We start from the raw sequence: 27,389 nt of genomic DNA on the forward strand, positions 1-27,389 counted from the left end.
ACGCTCACGTTAAACAGTCATAGCGGCAAAGCGATTAGCAGACAATCGTTGTGTTAAATTATCGATAAATCTGTGCTTGCACCGTGTTTCTGCACTCCCAAAACGACTCCAAAAATACAATAAAAAGAGAATCGTGAACTCTATAGTGTTGTGCGAGCGCGCTTTTTTCCAAATAAAGCGGCGTTGTGATGACGTAAGCGTGCTCGGGCCGGGTTGCTGAAGCGAGTGTGAGTGCAGGCCAGCGGGGGAGTGGGGAGGGGGGATAACCGGGCCCCAGCACGGAACAAGCAAACCGTGCCTAGTGTGAGTACGCCCTAAGACGGTCAATGCGTGAGAGTTGGCAGCCCTGCAGGTATAGCAACTTGGCTGAAATATGTGCGTGAGTGCATTTGGTAGCGCATATCCAGTGTGTTTAACAAAGCCATGAAGCCGGGCTTGTTCACTAATATTAACGGGCATCATGTATTTCACTATGAACTCCGTTACTGCCCGAGTTATTTCAGCGTGCCGCTTCCAATTACATCCATAAGGAGTTACACTTTCAAACGGTTCGGTCAGTGAACCCTGTCTGCTGGACCGCGGTCAAGCTATCCGCGCTTCCGCGATTCATATGTGCTTTGAATCTTATTGCGCCTATATGCGTGATTTTACAGTATTTCGCATACTAAAGCTGTATAAGCACAGAGAAACACTTTGGCGTATTTGAAGATGCAGCACTGGTCGTTGGCATTTTAGCCTTACAAATATCATACGAGGCTTTGTGGTGTTTTTTTTAATACTGAAGAAGTTTGTAGTGTTACCTCACGTCATAGTAACAGTAGCAAAGCACGTTTTGAAAGGTACCTGACGTTGAGCAGCATCTTTTTTAAAGCTAAAGTAATTTCACACAACTGATGTGCTGCCCCTCTTTGGTATTAGACTTTCAGTTGTGTCAGCTTCTGTCGAGCCTGAAGCCATTGTGCAACAAGTTAAAGTGCGCTGTGTTAACTTCACTTCTCCACCTCCCTGCCTCCTGCTCGGGTTTGTTCCGTTCGTCCTCGGCTCGGCTCGCTCCCAAGTCACGTGACCAGTTTAAATCGCAGCCTGTGCGGTTAGAGAATCGCGTTTTAAAATATCGCGAGATTATCGCAAATGCAATTAATCGTTCAGCCCTAATACAAACACAGAAGAAAAAAGAAGACAATGATCATTATCAGATTTTCAGACCATTACAGAGAATGGTCCAAAATGCCCCTGGGGGGCTGCTCGGGTCTTTTCCACATGGGATACAGGTGGGCCATAAACAAGCTAACCCGGTATGAAAGTTGTCCTTAAATTCAAGTAGTTCCTAAATGTCCATTTAAAAGCCAACAAGCGAAGGCTAGAAACAAAACAGATAGGGTTACAAGGGCAAAGGCATGAACAGATCGTAAGGCACAACCGAGGAGCAATGAGGAACTTACGTACAGGGAATGACCGACAAGGGAGAACAACACTAGGGGGGTTTTTATACAAAGAGACAAGACGGTGAAACAAGACTCAGGTGTGCGAGACTAACGACGAGGGCGTGACAGACAGACGGAGGGACGAATGGGAGCAGGAGCTAGGCGGGACCTGGGAGGAGGGAGGGGCTGGACGTGACAGAGGTTTTGGACAAATTCGGCGGGCCAGATTAATAAGATTAACGGGCCGTATATGGCCCACGGGCTATAGTTTGCACATGTCTGTTATAGCCTATACTTTCCTCCTTAACAAGAACTCCAGAAGGAAATTATCTACTTAGATCTTCCACTGGGCACTCCCTCCCTGTTCCACAGCAAAAAGAACTAAGGGAAGTGGGTAATATTGTTATGGTGATTACCCATGGTAATCTATACAGGGTTTTTTTCTGGACAAAAAAGAAGCCTGCCACTGAAGGAGAAGTTGAAGTGCATATATATCCCAATTTTTGAGCTTCCTCTACATACTCATCCATAGCTTTGGATTCAGGTATTGAGAGAGGGTAAGGGGTGCTTCAGAGGTGTAGTGCCTGGTAATCAGGGCAGTCATGGCCTGGTGCTTAGGGAACTGGTCTTGTGACCAGGTTCGATTCCCAGACCTGAGGCTATGACTGAGGTGCCCCTGAGCAAGGCCCTTAACCCTCAATTGCTCACTTGTATAAAAAAAAAAAGAGATGAAAATGTAAGTCGCTCTGGATAAGGGCGTCTGCCAAATGCCGTAAATGTAATGTAAATGTAATAACTCTATGGAATAGTCCCATGAACCATGGAGGTTTACAGTTACTGGTATCTCCAGTCTTTCTATGTTGGTGGTACGACAAGCAGTGAATAGACAAGCAGTGAATAGACAATGGTGGAAACAGTAAGAGCTCCATTTGGCTAGTTCCCCAGTCTTCCAAGACCGGACAGGGTTGTGTTTATTTAGCTGTGGAAATTCTAAAACTATGGGGTGTTCTGGGGTATTGATAACAAAATGGGAAATGGATTCAGTGTGTAAAATTCCCACCGAAACCTTGTGGACAGTCTTCCCAGAAGAGTTGAAGCTGTTATAGTTGCAAAGGGTGGACCAACGTCATATTGAACCCTATAGATCAGGTATCACCAAATGGCGGACCGCGGTCCGGATCCGGACCCGAACGCCGTCCTGTCCGGACCCAATCACATTCCTGATTAACTGGATACGGACCCAAATGCCAAAAAAATTTTAACGGGAGACTATATTTTAAAACGGAGAATTTATTTTCAGACGAGTGTTACGTTCACCACCCATTTGAGTGTTACGTTCAACCCCCCCCGCTCAACAACTTTCGTTCGCCACCCCCCCCCCCCCCCGCTCAACAACTTTCGTTCGCCACCGCGAACCCGGACCTAAGGTCTGAGCTATCTGCCAAAAATGGACCGCGGAAAGATTTAATTGATTACCCCTGCTATAGATTTAGAATGGGATGTCTCTTAAGCTTATATGTGAGTCAAGAAAAGTGAGTGAATACTTTTGGCAATGTAGTGTATGTGTTTATGTCTGGTTAATCAATATAATTTGAGTTGGAGATCTATTATATATAAACACAGTACAAGTACAAGCTTATGCATATTCAGAAAATCAGGTCATTCTAATCCTTAATCTCTGTCAAACACCTTTAGAGGCAATGAATTGTAGCAACCTGAGATATTCACCCTGCCAAAAATTTTTAAACATGCACTAAAGACAACATGAAATAACTTTTAAATGGCTTATGGTCCTGAGACCCTTTGCTCTATTAAATATTAAAGGCATAAGTGTTATTTTGGTAGGCTATGCTGAACAAGTCAGACTGGCAGGCAGAGTGATAATATAATCCCTCCACCCCCAAGTCACTTGGCGCCTTGTGATGAACGGCTAGCAGTATTCCTCCCACTCTTGCTGCTCTTGAAGGTATGGAGACCTTCACATGACACATCCTTTCATTCATTTGTGGCCAAAAGTTGACCCCATCTCTGTAAAATAATTTGGTATGACAGCACAATGATATTTTGTAACAATAAAAATATATGGAAACAGTATGGAACCAGCTGTTGTCCGTGGTCATCTTATTATTGAGATTATTCTGTGTGTTCATTGATATCATGTCATAATTGTGACGCTGGGGTGCTGGAGCAAGGACGAGACACGAGTCCAGGTCTCCGATCCAAACGACACGGTTTTTATTTACGAATATTGCGCAACTGCGCACAGAAAACATTCACAGGCACACAACGTGCAGACTATAGACAATGACGAGCACAGGACACTGCGCGAGCGCACATTAAATAGACAAACCACATTAACCCCATGTGATTACGAGACGATTCACAGGTGAGACGGATTATCACATGACATAACCATAACCACGGAATATCCACAGACGCAGACGATGCACGTAGACTACGTAAACACACGCCCAAAAGGGAGGGGCCGGGGTCCTCAACGTGACAATAATTCTGTACACGTTGGTTTTGTTTACATGTCTGACTATTGTGATTTGACCGTACTAACAATTCTTTTTTTGGATTCGACCCTAATCAATTTCGCGCACGGATCTGCAAAAATCCGTGCGCGGCAAAAATCTGTTATTCATAGTAATTAAAGACTGACATAGTATTGAGTTGCATATTCTTTTTCTACCAATATTACAGATATTTAGGTAGTAAATCCAGGAAGAAAGCATTTGATATTTTGTGACCATTCTGTAAAATAAATAAAATATGTAGTAATAATGTGACAGGGCGGGTGTTGCGCAATGACTGGCACCTTCCCAGATGGGATTGGTTTAACAAACGGGGTTTACTTTGAACATATGGGATTTCAACACAAATTTACAGTGGACATACGCACAACACGAGAACAACACTGCATAATAACAACATACAAAAATAATGAGGCAAACAGGAAAACAAACTAAATTTGTATTCAAAGTACTAACATGAACTTGACTAACCTTAAACGTAAAGACAAAACCAACTCGACAAGCAACCTAACATTTGACTGAACGCTAGAACAAAGCTAGGAAAATAAATCCACATAAAGCCTTATACAGACACAAAAAATCATGAACAAATCAAAAACGTACAAGGACATAAAACATAACAGTCACGTCTGGCTCTGCCCCCCTCTACTAGCTCTCATTCCCTGTCGTCCTGGGGGGTATTCCAGAAAGTGGGTTAAGTGACTAAACCGGGTAAGTAAACTCAGAGTTAACGAAAACTCAGGATTTTCCGTTCCAGAAACCGAGCTTAGAGAGAACCTGAATCAGTTACTATAGCAACTTATGCTCTGAAGCTAACCTGCTCGCTGGCAGGTTAACTTGAACCTAAACCCGAGTTACAAACACGTCATCATGAGGTGTCTTTTCCTCACATTATATAACATTACATAAACAGGCGATTACAGTAAACAGAAAATCCATCCATAGCATTAATGTACAGGTACTAACCTTTATAACCCCTTAATGAATAATGTACTTATCTTTAATGGTAACAAAAATAACGTAGTGTAAGGAATGCCACCTGATCTCCACCTAACCAGCCTCACCTGACGCTCATCACCACACCCCCTTGTATCTCTACTTAAACGCCCACATTCCACTTCCTAGTCGCGAAGTATTGCCGACTCATGCCGCGTACCAAGCCTTTCTATTACCTGTCTGCTCTCCTGTGTTCCGACCCTCGCTTACGTCCCCGACCTTGTCTCCTGCCTAGTCCCTCTGTACCTCCTGACTTCTGCTCCCTCGGTATGACCCTGGACTGTCTTGACCACGCCAAGAAAACGCAGTTGCTACTTGTCCTAGTGCTCGTGATTCACCTGCCTGTTTCTGTACCAGCGTCTCATTTCAATAAAAGCGGTGTTCTTCCGCATTTGGATCCCTCTCTGCCTGTTCAATACGTTACACGTAGCTCTTGTAACTGACCGTTCTCCTCCCCAATATCAAGATGATATGTGATGCTTCCCACCTCATCACAAATGTTGAAGCCAGATGGCCATGTATATGAACCTCAAAATGTAAGTTTTACATACCAAGAGATCCAATTTTTTTTAAGTTGTGCCAACCTATTATATTATGGCGTGGTGTGGGAGAAAGAGGCCGCAGACATGTCCATTCTTATCAAGAACAGAGGTTTTATTCTCACCTCGCAAGAAAATTGGCACTCAGTCACAATCAGATCAAACTCGAGGCCTCAAATAGCTTGGCCTTGCACATGAAACGGGGAGGTCATGAAGACGGTAACGTTACACATACATGGAGGGGGAACTCGGATAATGCACATGTACATTAAAAAATGGACCGGGGTGACTTAACTAATAACACGCAATTAATAATCATTAATAACACTACAGACATAAACACCACATAATACGCATAACAGGGCCGGAGCCGCATGGGCTCGTGGGTAATGACGTCACCCTCTGGCACCCCCCATTGGCCTGACGCTACAATATCTTGTTCAGAAAATGTATATTTCACATGTACATAAATCTCTAAATTCAATACTAAGAATAGCTAACTGAAGTTGGGTCATATAAGACAAATGACAAAACACATTTGGTCGTTAATATTCAGTTCAGAGTAGCGTAGGTCGCTGCTTGCCGCAGGTGAAATCCATTTCAAGATGTCCGGAGTCCAATTCTGGCAGAAATTGCAAACCCCGCCCCGTTCTCAACTAAGGAGTCAAATTGAGCATGCGCAGAGGAGTTGGCCTGGCCTTAACTAGGGTTCAACTACAATTTGTATATTTTTACAATGCAGGTTGTAAAGTCAGATCAACTTTTAACAAGAAACTCAATAAAGTAAGCTGATCCAATTACTTTGTTATAGTTTATGGTGCAATTAATTATTTTTGGCTCAGCTAAACTAAAAGTCATAGTAAGGTGAGCAATTTTAAGTTCTGTTTTTTACAGTGTAGTTACTCACTACTTGTTCAAAAAAGTAACTGAGTTAGTAACTGAATTACTCTATAATAAAAGTAACTCGTTACCAGGGAAAGTAACTATTTGCATTACAGTTAAAAAAAAGTTATATGCCAATGAATAAGGATTTTTTTGAAAAAGCAGTTTTCACAGTCAGTTGAAATGAGACGATAACATTTGTATGTCGGGTGGTGTGGTCAAGTACCCTTGCAATTCTTCTAGCATGCAGACCATTCTGATGCAAATAGTTTCAAATGGTGTAATATGACAATTGGGTGCATCTCACCTCCGTTACATGTGCCTACAATTGTGTGGCCAAAGGATGTCCACCTCTATGCCTTTCTGTGACTCTTCCAATCTTTCTGTATCTCTGTTGCAACCTGATGATGACACACTGCGACCATTTCTGTCTGAGAACATCCTGTTTGAAGCCTTGCAATGGCAATGTACTGTTAATCAATTGTTAGGTGTCATCTTGGTCTAATGATGTCAAGATGTACAAAAAAACAGCACAATGTGGACTGTTTAAATACTAACTCTAATTGAACTAGGAAATTTTCAAACACTTGTTTTTTCCATCAAGCTCAGCAAGAGGAAAGCAGGTTGTGCAAAAAGTACAATGTCACATTAAGTTCACCTGTAAAAGTTAGAGTGCATTTCTCCCAAAAGTCAAATATTTTAAAGAGGTGTGTGAGCTAGTGGGAATGATGTCAAATATATATGCTCTGGCCTCATTCCAATTCAGCATGGCGCCGAAAACCTACAGCAGATTATGGGCAACTGCTGGATGCTCAGAAAACAATGTGAGCTTTATAGATAACTGTTTTGAGGGCAGGCCTGGCCTTTTGAAGTGGAACGGTATTCAATCCTCTTGGGAAATGCTGCTCTCATTTCTTCTAGCATATCCTCTAGACTTAAAATAGTGACAGTGTTAGAGTAGTTAATGGGCTCTGACGAACCAGAGCCGAGGCCAGGCACAGACAAACAGGCTAAAGTGATTGTGAGCTGCAAGGAGACCTCACCTTGGTTCCATTAGATTGAAAGTGTTTCTGTTCCTTGTTCTAAAAATATTTTTGTGGACAAAATGTAATTAATGTTAAATTTAATCTTAAATTAGGATTGCTAAATATAAGATCCTTGTCATCTAAAGCAGTACGTGTTAATGAAATAATCACCAACCATAAGCACTGCATTGCTTAACTGAATCCTGGACACAGCCCAATGACTATGGTGTCTCCATCCAGCTATAGGTATGTTCTTAACCACCATCCAAATGGGCGCGGAGCTGGTGTCAGCTGGTGCTGGTGTCAGCAAAATTAGAGAGCAATGTATTAACACGATTTTCTTCCCAGAAATAATGTAATCTATATTTGAAGGATTTTTTGTAAAGGGTACACCATGCCACTAGAACAGTGATGTACAAAATAACTAAAGTACATCAACATAAAACCTTTATTTTGCAAAAAACATGATGGATCATAATTAGGGAACAGCAATGATTGTAGCACAAGATTACAACTAATTTTTTTGACGGTTACAACAGTCTGTAATCTGTAGAAAGTGTACAGGCCTTTGCTTCAGCACATCCTGTGGCCACAGGATATCACTAGTCTCTCACTGCTCTAGTGTGATTTTGGTCCATTCTTCTTCCAGTCTCTTCCACAGTTCTATGACTGTTGTGGTTTTCTTGGCCATAACTTTGTCACCAAGGATTTTGATTTTGGATTTTAATTAGGGAAATTAGCACCAGGTGCCAGATTAACACCAATAACTTGCAGGTATCTGAAAGTGATCTCTAATTTTGATCAGTGTCCTTTTTCAATTGTAACATTTAAGTTTTTTTATGCTGCACTTTAGAATTAAATTTATAAAATAAGCTTCAAACACTATTATTTTACTCCTGTTAGGAAAATTTCACACAGGACTACAATGATCTTGACATTTAGGAAATTTTGTGTTCTCTAATTTTGATTTTCAGCAGTAGCCTATATGAAATGTTAAAACTTTACAAGATTCAAGAACTGAGGTTTGAGAGGCAAACAAATCATATAAATAAAATAAATCCAAATAATTTTTCAGTATGGTAAAATTGATTAGTACAAATTAGTTTACATTCCCGTTTTACTTGGGTCTTAATAATGTGCCAAGATTGATTTCACATTAAGGAATAAATACAGAAGGAATTCACATTAAGGAATGAATTCAACTTCTGGTCATAACATTTGATCATCTCAGCAAAGAATATTACAAAAAAAATACGCTTACAAGTACTGACGACTTCAGTTAAGGTGTAGTTTGCTAGAATCTGGTTGTTAGACAACCAATACGGAAAGCGAGGTCTCTTGCGTTTGACCAATTACAGCGCCCATACGGTGTAGTCTCTATGAGGCAGGCAGGGTGGGGCTCGCGGTAGGACAGTGGCGACTTACGCCTTAGTGTTTCCTGGTCCAATTTGGCAATTTTTAATTATAAATATTAAAGAGTAGCAGCTACATGAATCCCTCAAATTAATCGCATAGCAGAGTGTGGACATTCACGTAAAAGTGGATAAGGGCTGCGAAATCAAGAGGATTTATTTTTAATAACATTAATCTGCACAAAATCGCTTGAAAATAGCGAACATAACAGAAATGGATGAAAAGGCGTTTACGAAGGAACTTGATCAATGGATCGAACAACTTAATGAATGCAAACAGCTGACGGAAAGCCAGGTCAAAACGCTCTGCGAGAAGGTATGTATAAGAACAGATTGATTATTTTTATAACAATAATTGGCTTCAAACTTAAATCGGCATTCTGAAAGAGGTAGTGTCTCCTCAGCTAGCGCTGGCCAGCTATTCAAGTGAGCTCCACTGTAAGATGGCGCCGGAAGGTTTTTTTTACACTACAACTTCAGCAAAACGAACCGGAAAAGTTCACATTAATTCGCGAATAAAATGTACACTTTTGAATCTGATAAATACCCGAGCATTGACACATTAATGTAGAGCCATTAGTAGCGAGCTATCCAGCTATTTTCGCACTTGCTAGCGCTAACTAGCTTGTAGCTCATTCAGAACCGTTGCTCCACTAGCTGGCTTGAGCTAAGCTAGCGTAAGCTACCAGATGTTTGGCGAACTAAATCTTAATGCTGGTGATTCAAATAACTAGCTCACACACGCCACAGGCTAAGGTTTATGGTTAGCCTTTTAGCTAGCTACTTTTTAACGTGCAACGATACACGTTAATTTCGCTCACTTAAATGACTAGATATCGAGCTCTCGCTCGTCTTTCTTTCATTACACGGATCCTCAAAATGGCGCCGACTGTTGAAGTCGTTCGCTTTACTTAATTGATTAAATCGTTTTATTCTGATGCAGTGTGTTAGTTCACGTCGTTGATCAAGGCTTATGATTTTGTTCCCTGCGACAGTATTTTATATCTGAGCAATTGGAAAATTTGGCTATCGTTTCGGTTTGCAAGGCGTGTGAACGTTTTTTAGATGACAGGATTTTTAGTGACAGGATAGCTTGGTTATCTTAACTATCTACTGAAAAGCCAAGAGAGCTAGGATAATATGATGGCATCCTAGCTATATAGCTGATCTATATTCTGCGCCGACATTCAGGTAGACTTTCTTAAGCAATAGTTTGTCATTTTGGCCTACTAGGCTTCCAGGATGTTTTTAATTACAGTGTAATCGGGCAAAACTAGACCCACAGCTGATCTGCGTGTATTTGTGGTACATTTATAGCTAGCTGTATAACTATTATATTCCTCTGTACCGTCAGAGGGTGGTTTAGCCTAAGGATGACTACATATCAGTGTAATCAGTAGGACAAGGCTGGGGTTAGCACTGAGGATTGTAGCTGAGGCCACAGTCATTCTGTAAAACCTGTGAAAGTTGATGAAGCGGTTGCGGCACAAATATCGAGTGGCAGCCCCATAATAGCAGCGGAAATACCTCTCTTAATTTAACTGAACTACATTGTGACGGATGTAATATCCTCTGTTTGAAAAGCCATCATAATTACTTTTTAACCAGCCAAAGTCACTGTTTCTGAGAGACGAGCACCCACTGTGTGGTTTCCAAAGCAAACAAAGAACTGGCCAATCTGATGAATAGATTCCTTAATTGACGCACAATGCCTAAGTATAAGAAATCTGTGTATGCAGACACGTACCCACACGTCTCGTTGCCGTTACGACCACCGTCCTAGACCGGGCTGTAACATTGGGTGATAACATATTAGGTAGAAAGGATGGATTAGGCCACAAGGTGGCACCAAAGGTGTTTGGTCTATAGTCAAGAGCTGAACTGTCTGAGGAAAATATCCCCCACATCATTACACCACCAGCAGCCCGACCCGTTGTTGCAAGGCAGAATGGATCTATGCTTTCATATTGTTGATGCCAAATTCTCACCCTACCATCCGAATATTGCAGCAGAAATCGAGACCGAGCAGGCAACATTTTTCCAACCTTCTATTGTCCAATTTTGGTGAGCTTGTGCGAATTTTAGCCCCAATTTCCTGTTCTTAGTTGACACGAGTTGTGCGTTCAGAGATGCTCTTCTGCATCCCTCGGTTATAACGACTGGTTATTTCAGTTACTGTTGCCATTCTATCAGCTTGAACCAGTCTGGCCATTCTCTGACCTCTGGCATCAACGAGGCATTTGTGCCCACAGAACTGCCGCTCACTGGATATTTTCTTTCTCTTTTTCTGTTGCACCACCAACAGAGCAGTTTCCATTGATTAGCATACAGCTCTCTTGTAGATGGAGCTCTTGCATTATCCTGGGTCGAGTTGCTGCACTGACAGGGAGTCAGATTAACTTCCCTTAGAGATGCTGATCTGGGGAATGTAGATTTCAGTATGCAACATGTTATGTGCAGAGCTGGTAGGGAGTGCGTTCAACACTGGTAGTTGATACTCAATACTAGAGGCGCACAAAAGATAATTTCAAATTTATTGTCATCGGTTAGTTCAGTGTTGAACTTTTGATGGATAATTATAACCAGTAATTTTCATCCAATATATTAAGCTGTCTGTTTATTACTACAGCTGTAAGATAAATGCTAATAATTGGAGAAGGTTATTTTTCTTTTGTAAAGTGTGAGGTTTTAAATAATTTTTAGATCATCAGTTTTTTTTCTGTTTACTCATTAAACCAAGTTGTTGGTGACTGTAGTTCAGCATTTTCCTGTCATCGTCCAGCAACAGGCTTAAAAAAAACTGAAATAAATACTGAAATATGAATTGAAACCCCTTTCTGTTTAAAAGCAATGGTGATTGCAATATTTCATTGACATCTTGACATCTTATTTTCAGTGTGCTATGTAAAATTTATTAATAATATAGTTTGAGTTTAATCTGTCTTACATTCACTGCACTTCTTCATATATATTTAAATGCATAAAGGTTTATTTTTAGAATGGGCCACAACAAGGTGCTAATTGTCAGTTATAATATCTGAGTGGAACCAAGCTGTAAGAAACGTTCAGTTCTACCAAGGTCTGAGTGTGGACATGCATGTCTGGCTGAAAGTAACAATCACTTTATTTTATTTGGTCTGGATTGAGGCCAAGTTGCATCATCCAAAACTGGTCCCAGCAGGCCCAATGTCAGACACTGTACAGCTGCTGTAAGCATTCCTTGCAGGTGCAAGAGCAGGCTGAATGAAATGTCATGGGCCAGGCAGTTTTGCAGTTCCAGGATGAAAATGTGTGCCATGGTGACATGGCTGCAGTCATAGACTGATAATCTAGTACAGGTATCACCAAATGGCGGACCGCGGTCCGGATCCGGACCCGAACGCCGTCCTGTCCGGACCCAATCACATTCCTGATTAACTGGATACGGACCCAAATGCCAAAAAATTTTTAACGGGAGACTATATTTTAAACCGGAGAATTTATTTTTAGACGAGTGTTACGTTCACCACCCATTTGAGTGTTACGTTCGCCCCCCCCGCTCAACAACTTTCGTTCGCCACCCTCACACCCCCCCCCCCCCCCCCCCCCCCCCCCCCCTCAACAACTTTCGTTCGCCACCGCGGACCCGGACCTAAGGTCTGAGCTATCTGCCAAAAATGGACCGCGGAAAGATTTAATTGATTACCCCTGATCTAGTACCATACCCATGAAGTGAGTCTGGATTGGAGTGAGCAAGCTCTTCTTGAGTTGACAATAAGCACCACCTTCCTGCTGCAGCACATGTCCACAAGTGCACACTCTTGACAGCCTGTAACCCACTTACAGTAGTCTGAACTCAAGAAGGAGTAACAAGGTTAAATGTTATCGGCATGGAATCAGTTAGGCCAGGGGTGCCCACAGTTTTCAGCTTGCGAGCTACTTATAAGATGACCAGGTCAGAAAGATCTACCGGGGCGGCGAACGTAATTTGTTGAGCGGGGGGGGGGGGGGGGGGGGGGGGGGGGGGGGGGGTGGCGACCGTAATTTGTTGAGTGGATTGCAGATTGGCTACCGTGAATGTCAATCAAAATACAACCGTCAGTACAGATGTGCAATTCATCTACTACAACATTGCAAAGTCATATTTACGTTTGATGCCTGATGTGTATATATACGGTCTCTGGTCAGGTAAAAATGTTCTTTCCCCGGTTTTGCAGAGGTTTTTTATTCTCCACTGCCACCTATCGCCACCTATCGTTTCGGAGAACACTGCAGCGACGCTCGCGATGTTCGCGAAAGTATAAACGCCTACACCGCTCGCGCGAGGTGGGCGGAGCCGCGCGCTACAGTCACTCGCGAAAGTATAAACCAGGCTTAAACCTGCTTAAGAGTTACACTTTACACTGCGATTCATCTACTACTATTTTATGTGACGCGATCTACGCACATTCCTTCGCGATCGACCGACACTTCCTTCGTCGATCGACGTAATGAGCACCCCTGAGTTAGGCTATATGAGAAATTACGGTCACTGTATAGTCATTTGGTACATTCCTAAAATGTACTTTCTCCAGTTATATTAAATATATGAACATTTTAGTTGGGAGACGCCAGTACAACTTGGCTTGTTGTAATAGTGTATTAACTAGACTCAAACTGAATGTCTTCTATCAAAAATCACTCAACTACATCTGAATATGGTTTATATTTTGGGGCTATGAAACATCACAATTAGGGCTGGGTATCGATCCAAATTCCAAGAATCGATCCGATTCTGAAGATTAAGAATCGATTTATTTCAATTTAATCCGATTTAATCGATTCGATCCGATTCGGGGTTTAGTGTTATTAAAAATGTATTTGAGCTATTTCCTGACTATGTACAAAAGCAACATGTTAAAACTAGTATTATATCGATATTAATCAGCAAATAGTTACTGGTAGTTGGTAGTTACTGATGGCTGGAAGACTGGTGAAAAGGGTCATCATAAATCTACCTTCAAGAAAGGTAATCCAGGACAATGAACAGAGGACATCTTTGAGGTGTCTATATCTGCAACAGTGGACTCCCTACTGGGACACTAACCAGTGCATTATTATTATGATTGAAATAATTAAGAATTCACCCAAAAGCTGTTGCTACCAAATGCATTTTTATTTTAAAAGTGCTCACACTTAATAAACTGAAAGTATAAAATGTAAACGTGTATTTTTCTTTAAAGTGCGAATATAAGAACAGAACTGTCATGTTACGGTCCCCGACCCCTCCCTGTTGGGCGAGTGTTAACGTTGTCTGCGTCGGTAGATCTCCGTGGGTGCGTCTTGTGATAATCCGTCTCACCCAGAGACCATACAGTCACTGGTCTCACCTGTGGCTCGTCTCGTCATCACGTGGGGTTTGTGTGGTTTGTCTATTTAATGTGCGTTCGCGCAGCGTCCTGTGCTCGTTCTGTACATGTTCTATGTAAACGTGTTTTATGTGCGCTGTCTGCGCTTCGGTAAATGTAATAAACGTAACGATTTGGAAAGTGCAAAGGATTCTGTCTCGTCCATCGCCTTGCGCACAACGTTACAAGAACATTTTTAACTTTTTTAAACTGTAAAAACACTGGGTAAACTGTCAGACTAATTGTAAATAGTCACTGACACTGGATAAACTGTCCTTCTGCTTTTAGATTTCTGATTTGACTATCGTCGTTACCGTCACTGTCTGACGCCATGTTGTTTTACAGCTAGTTAGACCGAGCACGCCTGCGTGAATTCAGTGACTTCAGTGACGAGGCGGGGGTAAAAGTTAACTAAAAAAATCGATCTTTGGACGTACGAATCAATTATCAGATCATCATATGCGAATCGATTCTGAATCGGAAAATCGATTTTTTCAACACAGGCCTAATCACAATCCCATTTAATTATTGTAGAGATGCAGCAAAACATTGTATTTTTATTTTCTGTTCAATTTACTAATAATGTGCTAGCATAGTCCTTATTTGCTAGATGAAGAAATGCAGATATTAATGAACAAAAAAATAAATACTGAATTTTTTAGCAAGTAGAAAATACTTGTTGTGTCTGTTTATTCATTTGTTTCTGTATTTACTCCCCATATATTATATATATATATATATATATATATATATATATATATATATATATATATATATATATATATATATATAATATATATATATATATGTATGTGTGTGTGTGTATATATATATATATATTTCACTTGTGATTTGTTTCAAACAAGCAAAAATGCAGCATAAATACGTCAAAATCTATAGTCTTGTGCAGTCAGCAACAGTGTTTTTTGTAGCATACCTTGTAGCATGCTGTATGGAATCACAAATCTGATACATACATGGCAGTGGGTGTGGCTGGAAATAAACATGTTGAACTATAAGTAACTGAAGCCACTTTTGTGTTCAAAGAAACTGCAACATGATGCTTGTAGAAAGAAGCTGACTCATGCACACGATCCCCTTTGCACTTTATCAGGCTCAGAAATTGTACTTGCACAATGTACAGGGTGTCTCAAAAGTCAGGAAACACCTATAGGCTATACTAGTGCTGGGTGGTATGACCAAAATTCTATATCACTGTATTTTTTAAAATTATATCTGTTTCACAGTATTTGGCAGTTTTCCCCCCATGCATGATGTTAGCTGCATTGATTGCGAAAAGAAATACTGCAGTAGAGTGGTTAAGAGTACCCTATTTCACTGTTAGAAAAATGTCTCCAAGTATTGCATGTAATACAGATTTGCATGGCCCCACATGATCAGTTTTCAAATGGTAGCACTAAAGTAAGTGAATGAATCATATAGCATGACTGTTGCAGTAAAAATGCAAAACCTTTTATTTAAAACATTTTTCAGACATCAAAACTAGGTTTATACAAATTATGTGAACCAGCTACACGTAATGTTTAAATAAAAAAATTATAATACATTTTATGTTATTTAAAGGTAAGATATTTTTAGCACAATACAACCATTGACAAAGATATGGTACCATCTCTTTTAATGTGATAAGAAGCAAATTATTTTGAATCATTTTGACCATATGTGTATTTGTATAAATATGTAACTTAATTAAGCTGAAGGTGCTGGAAATGATTGAAAATAGACCTTGAAAGTGCCGTACAAGTGCTTCAATTCCATCTTGTAAAGGTGTATGAACCCTGCAAACATAACTTGGCGCAAAACGGTGCTGAAGAACGGAACGTGCAATGTTATAAAAATCAAGAGGTGCACGATCTCGCGACGCGACAGCGGTGCCACCGCGATTGCGCCATTTTTGCTGTACGGACCCTCTCGCCAGTCGCAACGCGTCAAGTATAAGCGGCTTTATGGGTGGTGCAGCAGATTGCTTTTGTTAGAACCAGCCACGACAACTTTTGCTTGACTGCATTTGCAGTAAGTGACTGGTCCACATCCGACCTTTAAAACCCTATGTACTTCCTGACAACAGACACTGCTCCTTTCTTTGGTAAAAGTTCCTTTGGGGCATCATCTTTTACTTCAATGTTTGGTAGAATTTGTTTCAGAATGTCCCTCGTTTTCAGCAAGCTAGATTTGCGCTCTGTTGCATGTGTGCTTAGTGGCGCAGCAATAAAAAGTGTCCCTTGAGAAACAATTAATGACATGTGCTGTGGTCCGGACATGTGAAGGCTATTTAAACAAGTGAGGCCAGTATATGAAAAATGCTTATGATAACAAATAAACGCCTTTTTTTGTGCGAACCGATATACCGCCCACTAGGCTATACAATGAAATGAGTATTAACGCTCTTCTTTTCTCCCTTTCCTGATAAAGATTCACCAGAACATCTGGTGACATTTGAATAAATGACATTTGAATTTGTTTTGAAATAAAGTATTTTCTTTTGTCAGAAACAAGCCAACTGGGGATCACAGCAGTTAGGAAGCATTTGGCACACCTATCTGATTATAGACTCTGGGGCTTTTTTTGTTTTTGGTGATCATTATTTGTACTTGGTTGGCACATGCTCTTCCTCAATCTGGTTTTGTGTTGGATTTGTGGATTTTCTGGTAATACCCACTTCCCTATATCTGTATGGTCTAGCACATAAATTACCAAAGGCTTGAAGCAAGATGTGTATTACAAACACTCTAGGTGCAACTTGGACACATCATCAGTGTTGTATCCTGGGTTTATTGGATGTTTCGGGTCTCACAACAGACACCCTCGCCCAGGTGACCCAGCCAGGGTTAATCAGGCCCCTGCTTGTGTCCAAGTAGCTTGTGTAGCCCACAGATCCCCCCGCTTGATCCACAACCATCTTGGTGCCTTTTCTGTGGCGTCTGTGATGTCTTTGATGGCTTTCCTGATCTGCAGTCCCTTCACTCCTAGCATCTTTAGTGCCCTGATGAAAAACTGGCCGGCGAGCCCTCTGCACCCACCCCCTGCTTTGGCATTCGCCTACTAGCTCCTCATACATACAAGTGCACCCTCCCCCCCTCGGGCACCCCTGGTGGTATTGTCTAGTAGGTTTGTGGGTGCCCCATCACGAGAGCTGCAGATTGGGTTGCTGACCCTCTCTGCCCCGGTTACGGTCTTTCCAGTTGTCAATTGTCTCTCCTCCAGCAGTCACCAAACTATTCCTGGTCATCAACCAGCCTGTTCCCCATTGTCACTGGCTTAACCAGTTCAGCTAGTATTACAAACACTCTAGGTGCAACTTAGACACATCATCAGTGTTACATACTGTTATATGATTTCAAGTTGCCTTCTTTGTACTCAATTGTCCCTAAAATCTGTAGTTGTTATTTTAATTCTGTAAACCAATCAGAAGTCTAGTAGGTCTTCCTGAAGATATTTCAAGCTGTTTATAATTTCCCTCACTGTTTCATATCAAATATTATAGCAGCTAACAAATTAGAAGCTACATTTATTGTGAAAAGGATATTTGTTGATTGTCATTTAATATAAACATATGGCATTGAGTTCTTCTTTCATTTCACTAGAATTCTGATCGGTGATGTGCTCAAATTTATAGAGTTTTGTGGTGTATTTTTTTGTGTGTGTTTTAAATTCCCGGTGTTTAAAATAGCTAAATAGCAAAGCCTTTAAATACTAAAACCTATTAGTATGATTTTAAAATACACGTCAGTGCATATGTTGTATAGAAAATGTAGACTTTACAAGTACTTGAGGACTTGCAATCCTATAAAACTTTGGGATATCGTTCCTTTTGAATTAAACATTTTGTTGAAGTGCTTTATAGGTGGTGAATTGATGAGCTAGATTGCCTTATTATATATATTTTTTTGCTACCACTCCATGGCACATGTAGTTATAGTACTTGTGTGTTCAATCTTGTGTTATTTATAAAAAAAATAGTGCATTGGATATTACTTATGTGCATGCTCAATAAATCATCAAGTAAATCGTAATTTGGGATTTGTTTTGTAGGAATTTGAATGTTTTGAAACAGTCAGCATTTTATAAAATTTTGAACTTTGATAATATATGTTATTTACTATGGAACTTGGATTATAAACTAATTCTATTACTTCCTACCAGGCAAAAGAGATTCTGACAAAGGAATCCAATGTACAAGAGGTACGATGTCCAGTTACTGTCTGTGGCGATGTCCATGGTCAGTTTCATGACTTAATGGAGCTGTTCAGAATTGGAGGAAAGTCACCAGACACAAACTACCTTTTCATGGGAGACTATGTGGACCGAGGCTATTATTCTGTGGAAACAGTCACACTGCTTGTAGCTCTAAAGGTACCTGAGGTTACTTATTTATTTTGTGTGTGTGTGTGTGTGTGTGTGTGTGTGTGACACAGCAAACTGCAAAACCTACCTGTACTAATATATTCTACATTAACATTTCTGAATTTGTTCACTAATTGTTGAATTTATTATTTCAGGTTAGGTACCGTGAACGCATCACAATTCTCAGAGGCAATCACGAAAGCAGACAGATTACACAAGTATACGGCTTTTATGATGAGTGCCTAAGGAAATATGGCAATGCAAATGTTTGGAAATACTTCACAGACCTCTTTGATTATCTTCCTCTTACAGCGTTGGTAGACAGCCAGGTACTTTCACATTCGCATTTGGTAAAATTTAAACAATTCAGCAGTTCTTAGATGTTATGAATTTAGTCTGTGGGAGTAGGGACAATCATTAATTTGTTCTTCATTCTCAGATATTCTGTCTGCATGGGGGACTGTCACCATCTATAGACACACTGGATCACATCCGTGCACTGGACCGTTTGCAGGAAGTTCCACACGAGGTATAGCACAATACACAGCTATGGTTTGGAACTGGAGGAGGACATTCATCTTTGGCACTCTTTGGTTGTGCAAAATAATTAACACTACCTTCTCTTCAGGGACCCATGTGTGACTTACTGTGGTCAGACCCAGATGACCGTGGAGGTTGGGGGATCTCTCCTAGAGGTGCAGGCTACACCTTTGGTCAGGACATATCTGAAACCTTCAATCATGCCAATGGCCTTACCTTGGTCTCTAGAGCACACCAGCTGGTGATGGAGGTGAATATAATATCTTTTAAAATACACGAAGTCTCAAAGACAATATTGTTAATCCCTTTTTTAATGTATTGTTACAATTTTATCATAACACAAGTAACTTTAGCAATTGGATCTCAATCTCCAATGCACAGCATTCCCTTCACTGAAGTCATGCATGTGTTTCTTTTCAGGGTTACAACTGGTGCCATGATCGCAATGTTGTAACGATTTTCAGTGCACCTAACTACTGTTATCGCTGTGGAAATCAGGCAGCTATCATGGAACTAGATGACACCCTGAAATACTCTTTGTAAGTATTCAACATCTTAGAATATTTTTTTCTGAAAAATATTCATAATTCATCTGCATCTTGTTCAAAGATTAATATCCTTAACAATGTTCAAGTTTTTTGTTTAAGAAGGTTAGCAGATGATAAAGCAAATAACCTCAAATATTTGTCAGCTGGATATGGAAGAATATTACATTTTACAGAGGTGTAGAGCTCTGGCTCAAGTACTACTCAGGGTTTTGGGACAGCTGTTTGGATTACTAATTAGCTTATGTCAGACTGGATGATTATCTAAGATTGACCTGGCATACTGTCACCACCAGACTTCTCGCTTATTTAGTCATTTAAGCTTTCTTGTTACCATTTGAGAAATCAACCAGAGCTAAATGTCAAACCAATTTTTTTTGCCATATTTAATGTGATTTACAACACTAGTTAAAAAGGTAGCATAGAATTTGTCTATAATAAATGTTTGTCTGGTTAATAAGATTAGCAACATGAACTTAACAAATCTGCCTTAAGGGGCAGATATGGCCGCTATCCTTAGTGTGTGTATCTGATTCATTCTTTGTATTGGGAAATTACTGTTTGACTTTTAGTGACCTAAAAAAAAAAGGTCAGATCTGTGAGGGTCTATTATATATCTAGTATATATTATGTCTAGTATATATTATGTATCATTTGAGGTCTTCATCAGCGGCATTAACGTTATTTACAACTGAATTTAGGGTATAAATTTATATTCAAAGCATTCACCCTTTAGACAAAACCAGATAAAACATGAGAAGCCAAAGGATTCCAGTCGGACAGCAAACCTCAGAGTATTAGAGTGGATACTAGCTTAAAATTCACTATAAAATGTATGGACAGTCTATTCGGTTCAGTTTTAGAGCACTTTCTAGCTAGTGGTCATTCCTCATAAGTAAGCTCATGAGCTTTATTGTGTATCTGTGCCACTGATAAGGTAAAAAAAAGTTTGCGTTCTATTAATTGCATTCTATTAATTTCTATTAATTCTACACAGCCTGCAGTTTGACCCAGCACCTCGCAGAGGAGAACCACATGTGACCCGCCGCACACCTGATTACTTCCTTTAATTCTGTACTGTGCAGTATTGCCATGATTTAATTATCTACTTTACCTTGAACCCAGGGCAGGAGTTATGGGCAACTATATAGAAAACTACAATCTGTTAAGATGGCTATTTAAAACAACAAAAAACATTTTCAGAAAAAGTCTGTGTACATGGACCAAATGTTGTGTGCCATATTCAGAAGCCTCTGTCCAGTATCCTGACCATAAGATATTACCAGTACTGTCTGTTTTCACTTCTTACTCCTATCCTCCAATCTGTAAGCCTAGCCAGTAAACAGACATTGTTAGTCATTGTCCCTTCTATGGTATATTTTGTGAACTTCATGTTTGCAACTTTTTTGTAGGTTTTTCTTTTTTTTATCCATCAATCTCAGCAGTCATGTACAGAAGTAAAAAATAACCTTATTTAACAATGTCAGCCTGGTTTGTTTATGGCAGGCAGAAAAACAGGAATGAACTAAACTCTTGTGATTGGTAAAATGTCTGTACAATGGGCACCAGCTAAATAATAAAGATGGAAGATGCTCCTTAATTATTGTTCTGCTTCTTTGCTTGAAAGCAGCAGTTGTGTCTGTGGTCTTCACTGTAGTCACATTGTAGGGGTTTTAGTTATGAGATTTAACTAACCTACCTGCTTGCCTACAACCAAGGACGGAGATAGGTGCAGAAGAAGGATTGACGTGCATAAAACGTATGAAATATGTAAGAATCTAAAAGAACTCACTTTTCATATAGATCAGTGCAGGTTATACAATATACCTAGCCAACTTTATAAAGTACCTTGCTATAAACAATAGCCTACTTTGTCAGAGGTTTATCATAAACATGCGCAGCAGATGGGATACTTTAGAGGGAATTGGTATTAGCATTGATTTACCTTTTAACTGATACTAATAATCTGGCCCAGTACAGCTATAACCAAGGAAGACAGTGGCTACACAATGAACTAGATTTATTCAATATCCAACAAAATATAAAACAATCATATAACAATACTAGATTAAAGTAACAAGAATAATACCTAATGGTGCAGGCTGCCTCACGGAGAAGAACCCAGAATAGGAAGAAGAGCCCTGAAGAGGAAGAAGACCCCTGCACCCATGAACCTCTCCCTTTATCCCTTTATTCCATACAGGACTGCCACCTTTCAGAATCAGAATCGCCTTTATTGTCATTGTAATTTCCATTACGATGAAATTTGCTTCTACTCCAAGTTGCTTGTTGGGACAATAAATACACACAATACAGACAATAAGTACACTCAATGACATAGAACGATCCAAATATACAACTGGTCAATGGAATGTTTACATGATATGTTGGATTTTGCACAAGCTATTTACATTGTTATTTTACATATATTGCACGTGGGAAGTATTTTACATGGGTTGTATTGCACATGGATTGGGAATTTACATATTGTTGTTATTTACATGTTGAGTTTAGTGCAGTGATGGCTCTAGGGTAAAAGCTGTTCCTAAGCCTACTTGTGTGAATTTTGTGCGACCTGTACCGTCTGCCTGAGGGTAACAGGTTAAACAGGTGATTGCTGGGGTGGGATGAGTCCTTGGTGATACTGATCGCCCTTCTAAGGTAGTGAGAGGTGGCTACCTGAAGTCTACAAACTTCAGGGAGTGATGGAACTCTTACCTTGTTAGCATAACCTTTCCCAGCACACAACAAGCTGCAAAATGAGACTAAACATGCCACACAAACACTGATGAAACTAAAATACAAATGGTCAGTTTTATCCCATTGCTATGGGAACCTCTTGAGGTAAACTACCAATTGTTGCCCCCACATGGTTTTATGGAGGAACACCAGATCCTGCATCCTCCACAGGAACACATCTAAGCACTCCTACAACATCATGCTGTCTGTAATACAGAAACGGTACCCTTCAAAGTTCTTGTACACAAAGCCTTCAAAGATTCATACAGAGAACCAACAATTCTGGATTTAGACAAAAGGTATTTTTAAAAAAAGCAATTTGGAAATCTGCTGAAGCTTGCTTGTTTTTGGTGTCAAATAATGCTAATATCAATCACCACAGCTGTCTGAATGAATACACTGGGAAAGTCTTATTTTTGAGGATTATTTTAACAGTGCTCTCTGTTAATCCAAAATGTCAATAAATCTAAAAAATGAATGTTTCAGAAAGTAAAATTGTAGTTTGGGCTTTCTTTGGAGAATTTCTGTATGTTCAAATTATTGTGTAGAATTATTATGCAGCTAATGGAAAACACATTTTCACATGCCACTTTTATTTTCATCAGTTCAAGTGAGAATTATAAACAATTAACTCAAATCCTTAATAAGCATTTCTGACATGTATTTTAAAAAAAGATCAGTGACCAATATAGCCACCCTTCTCAATAACAGCTATAAGCCTTCCATTCATAGAGTCCGTCGGTTTCTTGATCAGTTGACGATCAACCTTTTGTGCAGCAGCAACCACAGCCTCCCAAACACTTCAAGAGAGGTGTACCATTTTCCTTCACTGTAAATCTACTGTTTAAGAATTGATTGATTGATTGATTGATTGATTGATTGATTGATTGATTGATTGATAAAACTTTATTGTCCATTAAAATTACATAAAATGGAAAATTATCTTTGGCAGTCTGGGAGACATATACATACAGTTACACAAGTACACACAAAAATATTTATGTAAATACAATTCCCACTATGTACGAGCTTTATGTGTAATTCCATCGTTCAAAATAGTCACAGCAGAAGGAACAAATGATTTTTTGTACCCATTCTTCTTAGCTAATGGAACCTTAAGTCTCCTACCTGAAGGCAGTAACTGAAATGATGAGTTAAGGGGATGGGTATGATCATTGTAGACCCGAGTTGCCCTGTTTAATAAGGATCGACTGTATAAGTTCTCTAAGGACAACAGTTTGTCTCCAATGATTTTACTGGCCTGTTTAACCACCTGGACCAGCTTATTCCTGTACTTCACTGATAGGTTTCCATACCAAGACACAATGTTAAAACTCAGAACACTTTCATCAGTGTCATGGTTTATAGTATCATCTTTAATGATACCAGCCCATACCAGTACCCCACCTCCACCTTCTTGGCATCTGACTCAAAGTGGAGCTCTGTGCCTATTACTGATCCAGCCACAGGCGCATCCATCTGGTCCGTCAAAAGTCTCTCTCATTTCATCAGTCCATGGTCCATATTTCTTGGACCAATCTAGTCGCTTCAGCTTATGTGTCTTGTTCAGTGATGGTCAGGTTTCAGCCTTTCTTACCTTGGTCATGTCTCTGAGCACTGAACATCCTGTACTTCTTGGTACTCCAGGAAGATTACAGTTCTGCAATATCACAAAACTGGAAGAAAACTGGTTCCTGGTAGCTTCACGCTTGATTCTTCTTAAATCCTTAGCAGGCAATTTGTTTTTTTTTCAACACATTTCTTGCGACCCTGTTGACTATTTGCAACAAGACATTTGATGGTTATGTGATCACGCCCCAATAGCTTAGCAATTTCAAGAGTGCTGCATCCCTCTAAGAGACTTTTGGTTATTTTTTACTTTTCAGGGTCAGTTAAATCTCTTTTTTGGCTCATTTTGCCTAAAGAAAAAAGCTGCCTAATAATTGTGCACACCTTGAAATTGGGTGTTGATCTCCTTAGGCCACACCCTCCCTCATTACACAGACACACATTAAGCATTCAAGTTTACCTAACTTGGAGTTACAAAATATGCCAAAAAATGATAATACGGTCAAAATACTCACTTGTCTAATAATTGTGCACACAGTGTAATTACGTTCGATATAGTAACTATATACTGTAAGTAACTATTTTATATATTACTTTGTTAGCTCCTATTGTCTGCCTTCAAAAAATTACATCTGAAGTCTATTTAAATATCACTAATTTTGCATGCTCAAAACTGTATAGAACACATCTCTTTCATTCTGCGATGGCTATACTCAGTAGCGAATACTCAGCGTATACTCAGTATCTTTTCAGATACCTGGCAGCAACATTTGAAAACGCTTGAAGCAGTTTTCTTGAAATTGCATGATGCAGCCTTGGTGTTGAATCTTGAAAAATGTGAGTTTGGCAAAAGCACATTGAACTACCTAGGCAAGGTGGTTGGTTGCGGTCACGTTCGACCTTTGGATGCAAATATACAGGCTATCAAGGCTTTTCCTGTTCCCAAGACTAAAAGAGACTTGAGGCGTTTTTTAGGTATTACTGGTTACCGTTGCTTTTGTAAGAATTTTTCTGATGTGGTTTTACCGTTAACCAATTTGTTGCGTTCTTCCATAACTTTTAAATGGTCCCATGGGTGCCAAGAGGCATTCGATGCGGCCAAGTCACTCTTGTGTAGCTCACCTGTGTTGCGCGCCCCTGATTTTTCAAGGCCTTTTAAATTGGAAGTGGACGCTAGTGGTTCAGGAGCAGGTGCTGTGTTGTTACAGAGAGACGCTATGGGAATAGATCACCCTGTTATTTACTTTTCTAAGAAATTCGTGAAACACCAGTTAAATTACAGTACTATAGAAAAAGAGACTCTTGCATTTCTTTTATCCCTACAACACTTTGAGGTTTACCTAGACAGTTCAACTGAACCAATCACAGTTTATACTGATCATAATCCATTAGTGTTTTTAAGCCGAATGTCCAATTCAAACCAACGCCTGATGCGCTGGTCATTGATTGTACAAGGATTTCACCTAAAGATTGTGCACAAAAAGGGATCTGACAATGTGATGGCTGATGCTTTGTCTCGGTGCTGAACTAGTGTTGTGTAGAAGATTATTGTGTGTCTCCCCCAGGTCTTCGTTTTTAAGGGGGAGGGTGTTACATCCTATGCTGCCAGATCCACCTCCTGATCCTCCAGGCCAGGACTTGGCTACCACCTCACTCTGGCTCCGCCCCTCCACTTAGGCCTTGTGGATAAAAGAGGACGAAGATCCCAAGATGGGGGAGAGAGATTGAGAAGAGATTTAGAGGAGATAGTGAGGCTTTGTGTGTGATACTGCTGATATATTGTGTGTTAGCTCTTGTGTAGTTGTAAAACTTTGTGTCTTGGTGTGTGTTGTCTTTGATAAGAATTTTGTCTCGTGTTAGCCCTGTGGGAGAATATTTGTGCTTAGACACTGGTTGTAGGGAGTGGTGCCTTTTGTTTTGTGGGTTTGTGGTTGTTTGCTGTCAGTGTAGGTAAGCATTATACTTTTGTTTTAGGATTAGTTATATTATTTTTCGGGGGGGGGGGATTGTTTGTTATTTTGGCCTTGCCACTCCTGACGATTGCCAGTAAAACTTCTTATTACAAACATCAGACAACTTTGTCCTGGATTTACATTTCTTCCATCATCCATATTAGTACAGATTATATACATACATACAGTTGCGGCCTTTACCTAGACAAGGGACGTAACACCATGACCATTATACCTGCCCCCCCCCCCCCCCTCAAAAAAAAATTGTTTCCTCTCCTAATTAACTGCAATTAAAAAAAATAAATAATTGAGACGACAGTACAGCTTTAAAAACGCAATAAACAATAACGTATGTACTAGATAACTTCTTAAGCAAAATAGGGTTTCAACAAAATAAGGTTCACAGCTCCGTGTTCCTCGGGAGCTGAATATGTAAACAACGCGCACGAGAGCATCAAAGGAATGAATCGAAACTAGCTAGCGGTGGTACACTAACGACAGCTAGCGTCGCCACAGCAGGCGGAAATTATCATACAGTTAAGCCCGCCCACTAAGAGGGAAAATATGATTGGTCAATTTTACTGTCATTTGAAACGGGTATTGCGCTGAATTATAACTGAATTATAACTCTGTAAACGAACAGCGGGCCCACCAATCACCAACATTCTGCGGAGGCTTCACAGTCCTGATAGGGGGAGAGACAGACTCACAGGCTTCCACTTAACCCCTCACCTTCCAACACAGATTGAATAGACTCAGGGTGAATAATTTATTTGCTTATATTTTTGTAATTGTTTAGATGTCGATTGTCAAACTGTAAGTAGATAAAAAAAATTGGATAAATTATATATATTTATGTTTTAAGAATAGGCCCTCTGAGAGGGCGTAGAGGGCCCTGACGGTTCCCCACTGGTTATACTAAATTATACTCAATACTTAAAATGTCAAAGGTTGTTTACAAGTGGCTACTATGCTGTAGGGCTGCATCACTAACTGTAATGACGGCTAAGTGGCTAACGTAAACTAAACAAACCTATCCGGTTGTGTTTTCAGGTGCTTATGAAGTTTGAGGTGGTGTTCCTATGTTGTTTCCTACATTCTTTACACATTGCCTCCTTCAGTTCTGTCCAAGGATTAAAACTCCCTATAGCCGAAGGCACCACCTACAATGAACGTGGGCTGCATTGGGCCCCCCGGGCTAGATCTTATATGAATTACAGTTTTATCCCAGTAGATTTGGTACATTTCTCACATGATGGTTTACATTGGCATTACATTGTGCATTTCTCAAAACAATGCAAACTCAATGAAACATCTGCATAAGCACATATTTAGGTCAACTAATTTGTCAGTGCCATTAGACTAGTCTGTTATATACAAAACCACACCGAGTCGTACGGCTCGTCCACGCTTGTTTATTCACACACACTGCACCAGACAAAACGGGCTTCCCGCTAATCTGTGACCCTTAACCCAAGATGACGTAATGGCTTTTAAA

At 40.1% G+C, this 27,389-nt stretch overlaps 1 protein-coding gene across 2 annotated transcripts in view; it reads left to right on the plus strand.

The window, feature by feature from the left end:
• ppp2cab (protein phosphatase 2 catalytic subunit alpha b) overlaps window positions 1-21,231 on the plus strand; it is a 30,451-nt gene extending 9,220 nt beyond the window's left edge. Inside the window, exons 1-7 of one of the 2 annotated variants that reach the window (XM_076979361.1) lie at window positions 8,777-9,131; window positions 18,346-18,555; window positions 18,702-18,875; window positions 18,986-19,075; window positions 19,175-19,336; window positions 19,507-19,625; window positions 20,629-21,231. In XM_076979361.1, coding sequence (XP_076835476.1) covers window positions 9,030-9,131; window positions 18,346-18,555; window positions 18,702-18,875; window positions 18,986-19,075; window positions 19,175-19,336; window positions 19,507-19,625; window positions 20,629-20,701 — 930 coding nt within the window. In that variant the 5' untranslated portion in view covers window positions 8,777-9,029 and the 3' untranslated portion in view covers window positions 20,702-21,231. Of the gene's footprint in view, window positions 1-8,776; window positions 9,132-18,345; window positions 18,556-18,701; window positions 18,876-18,985; window positions 19,076-19,174; window positions 19,337-19,506; window positions 19,626-20,628 lie in introns of those variants that run through there. The other variant, XM_076979362.1, reaches the window with a different exon arrangement.
• Window positions 21,232-27,389: the final 6,158 nt, after the last annotated feature.

The sequence above is a fragment of the Brachyhypopomus gauderio genome, chromosome 18 (assembly GCF_052324685.1).
Source record: "Brachyhypopomus gauderio isolate BG-103 chromosome 18, BGAUD_0.2, whole genome shotgun sequence".
NCBI lineage: Eukaryota > Metazoa > Chordata > Actinopteri > Gymnotiformes > Hypopomidae > Brachyhypopomus > Brachyhypopomus gauderio.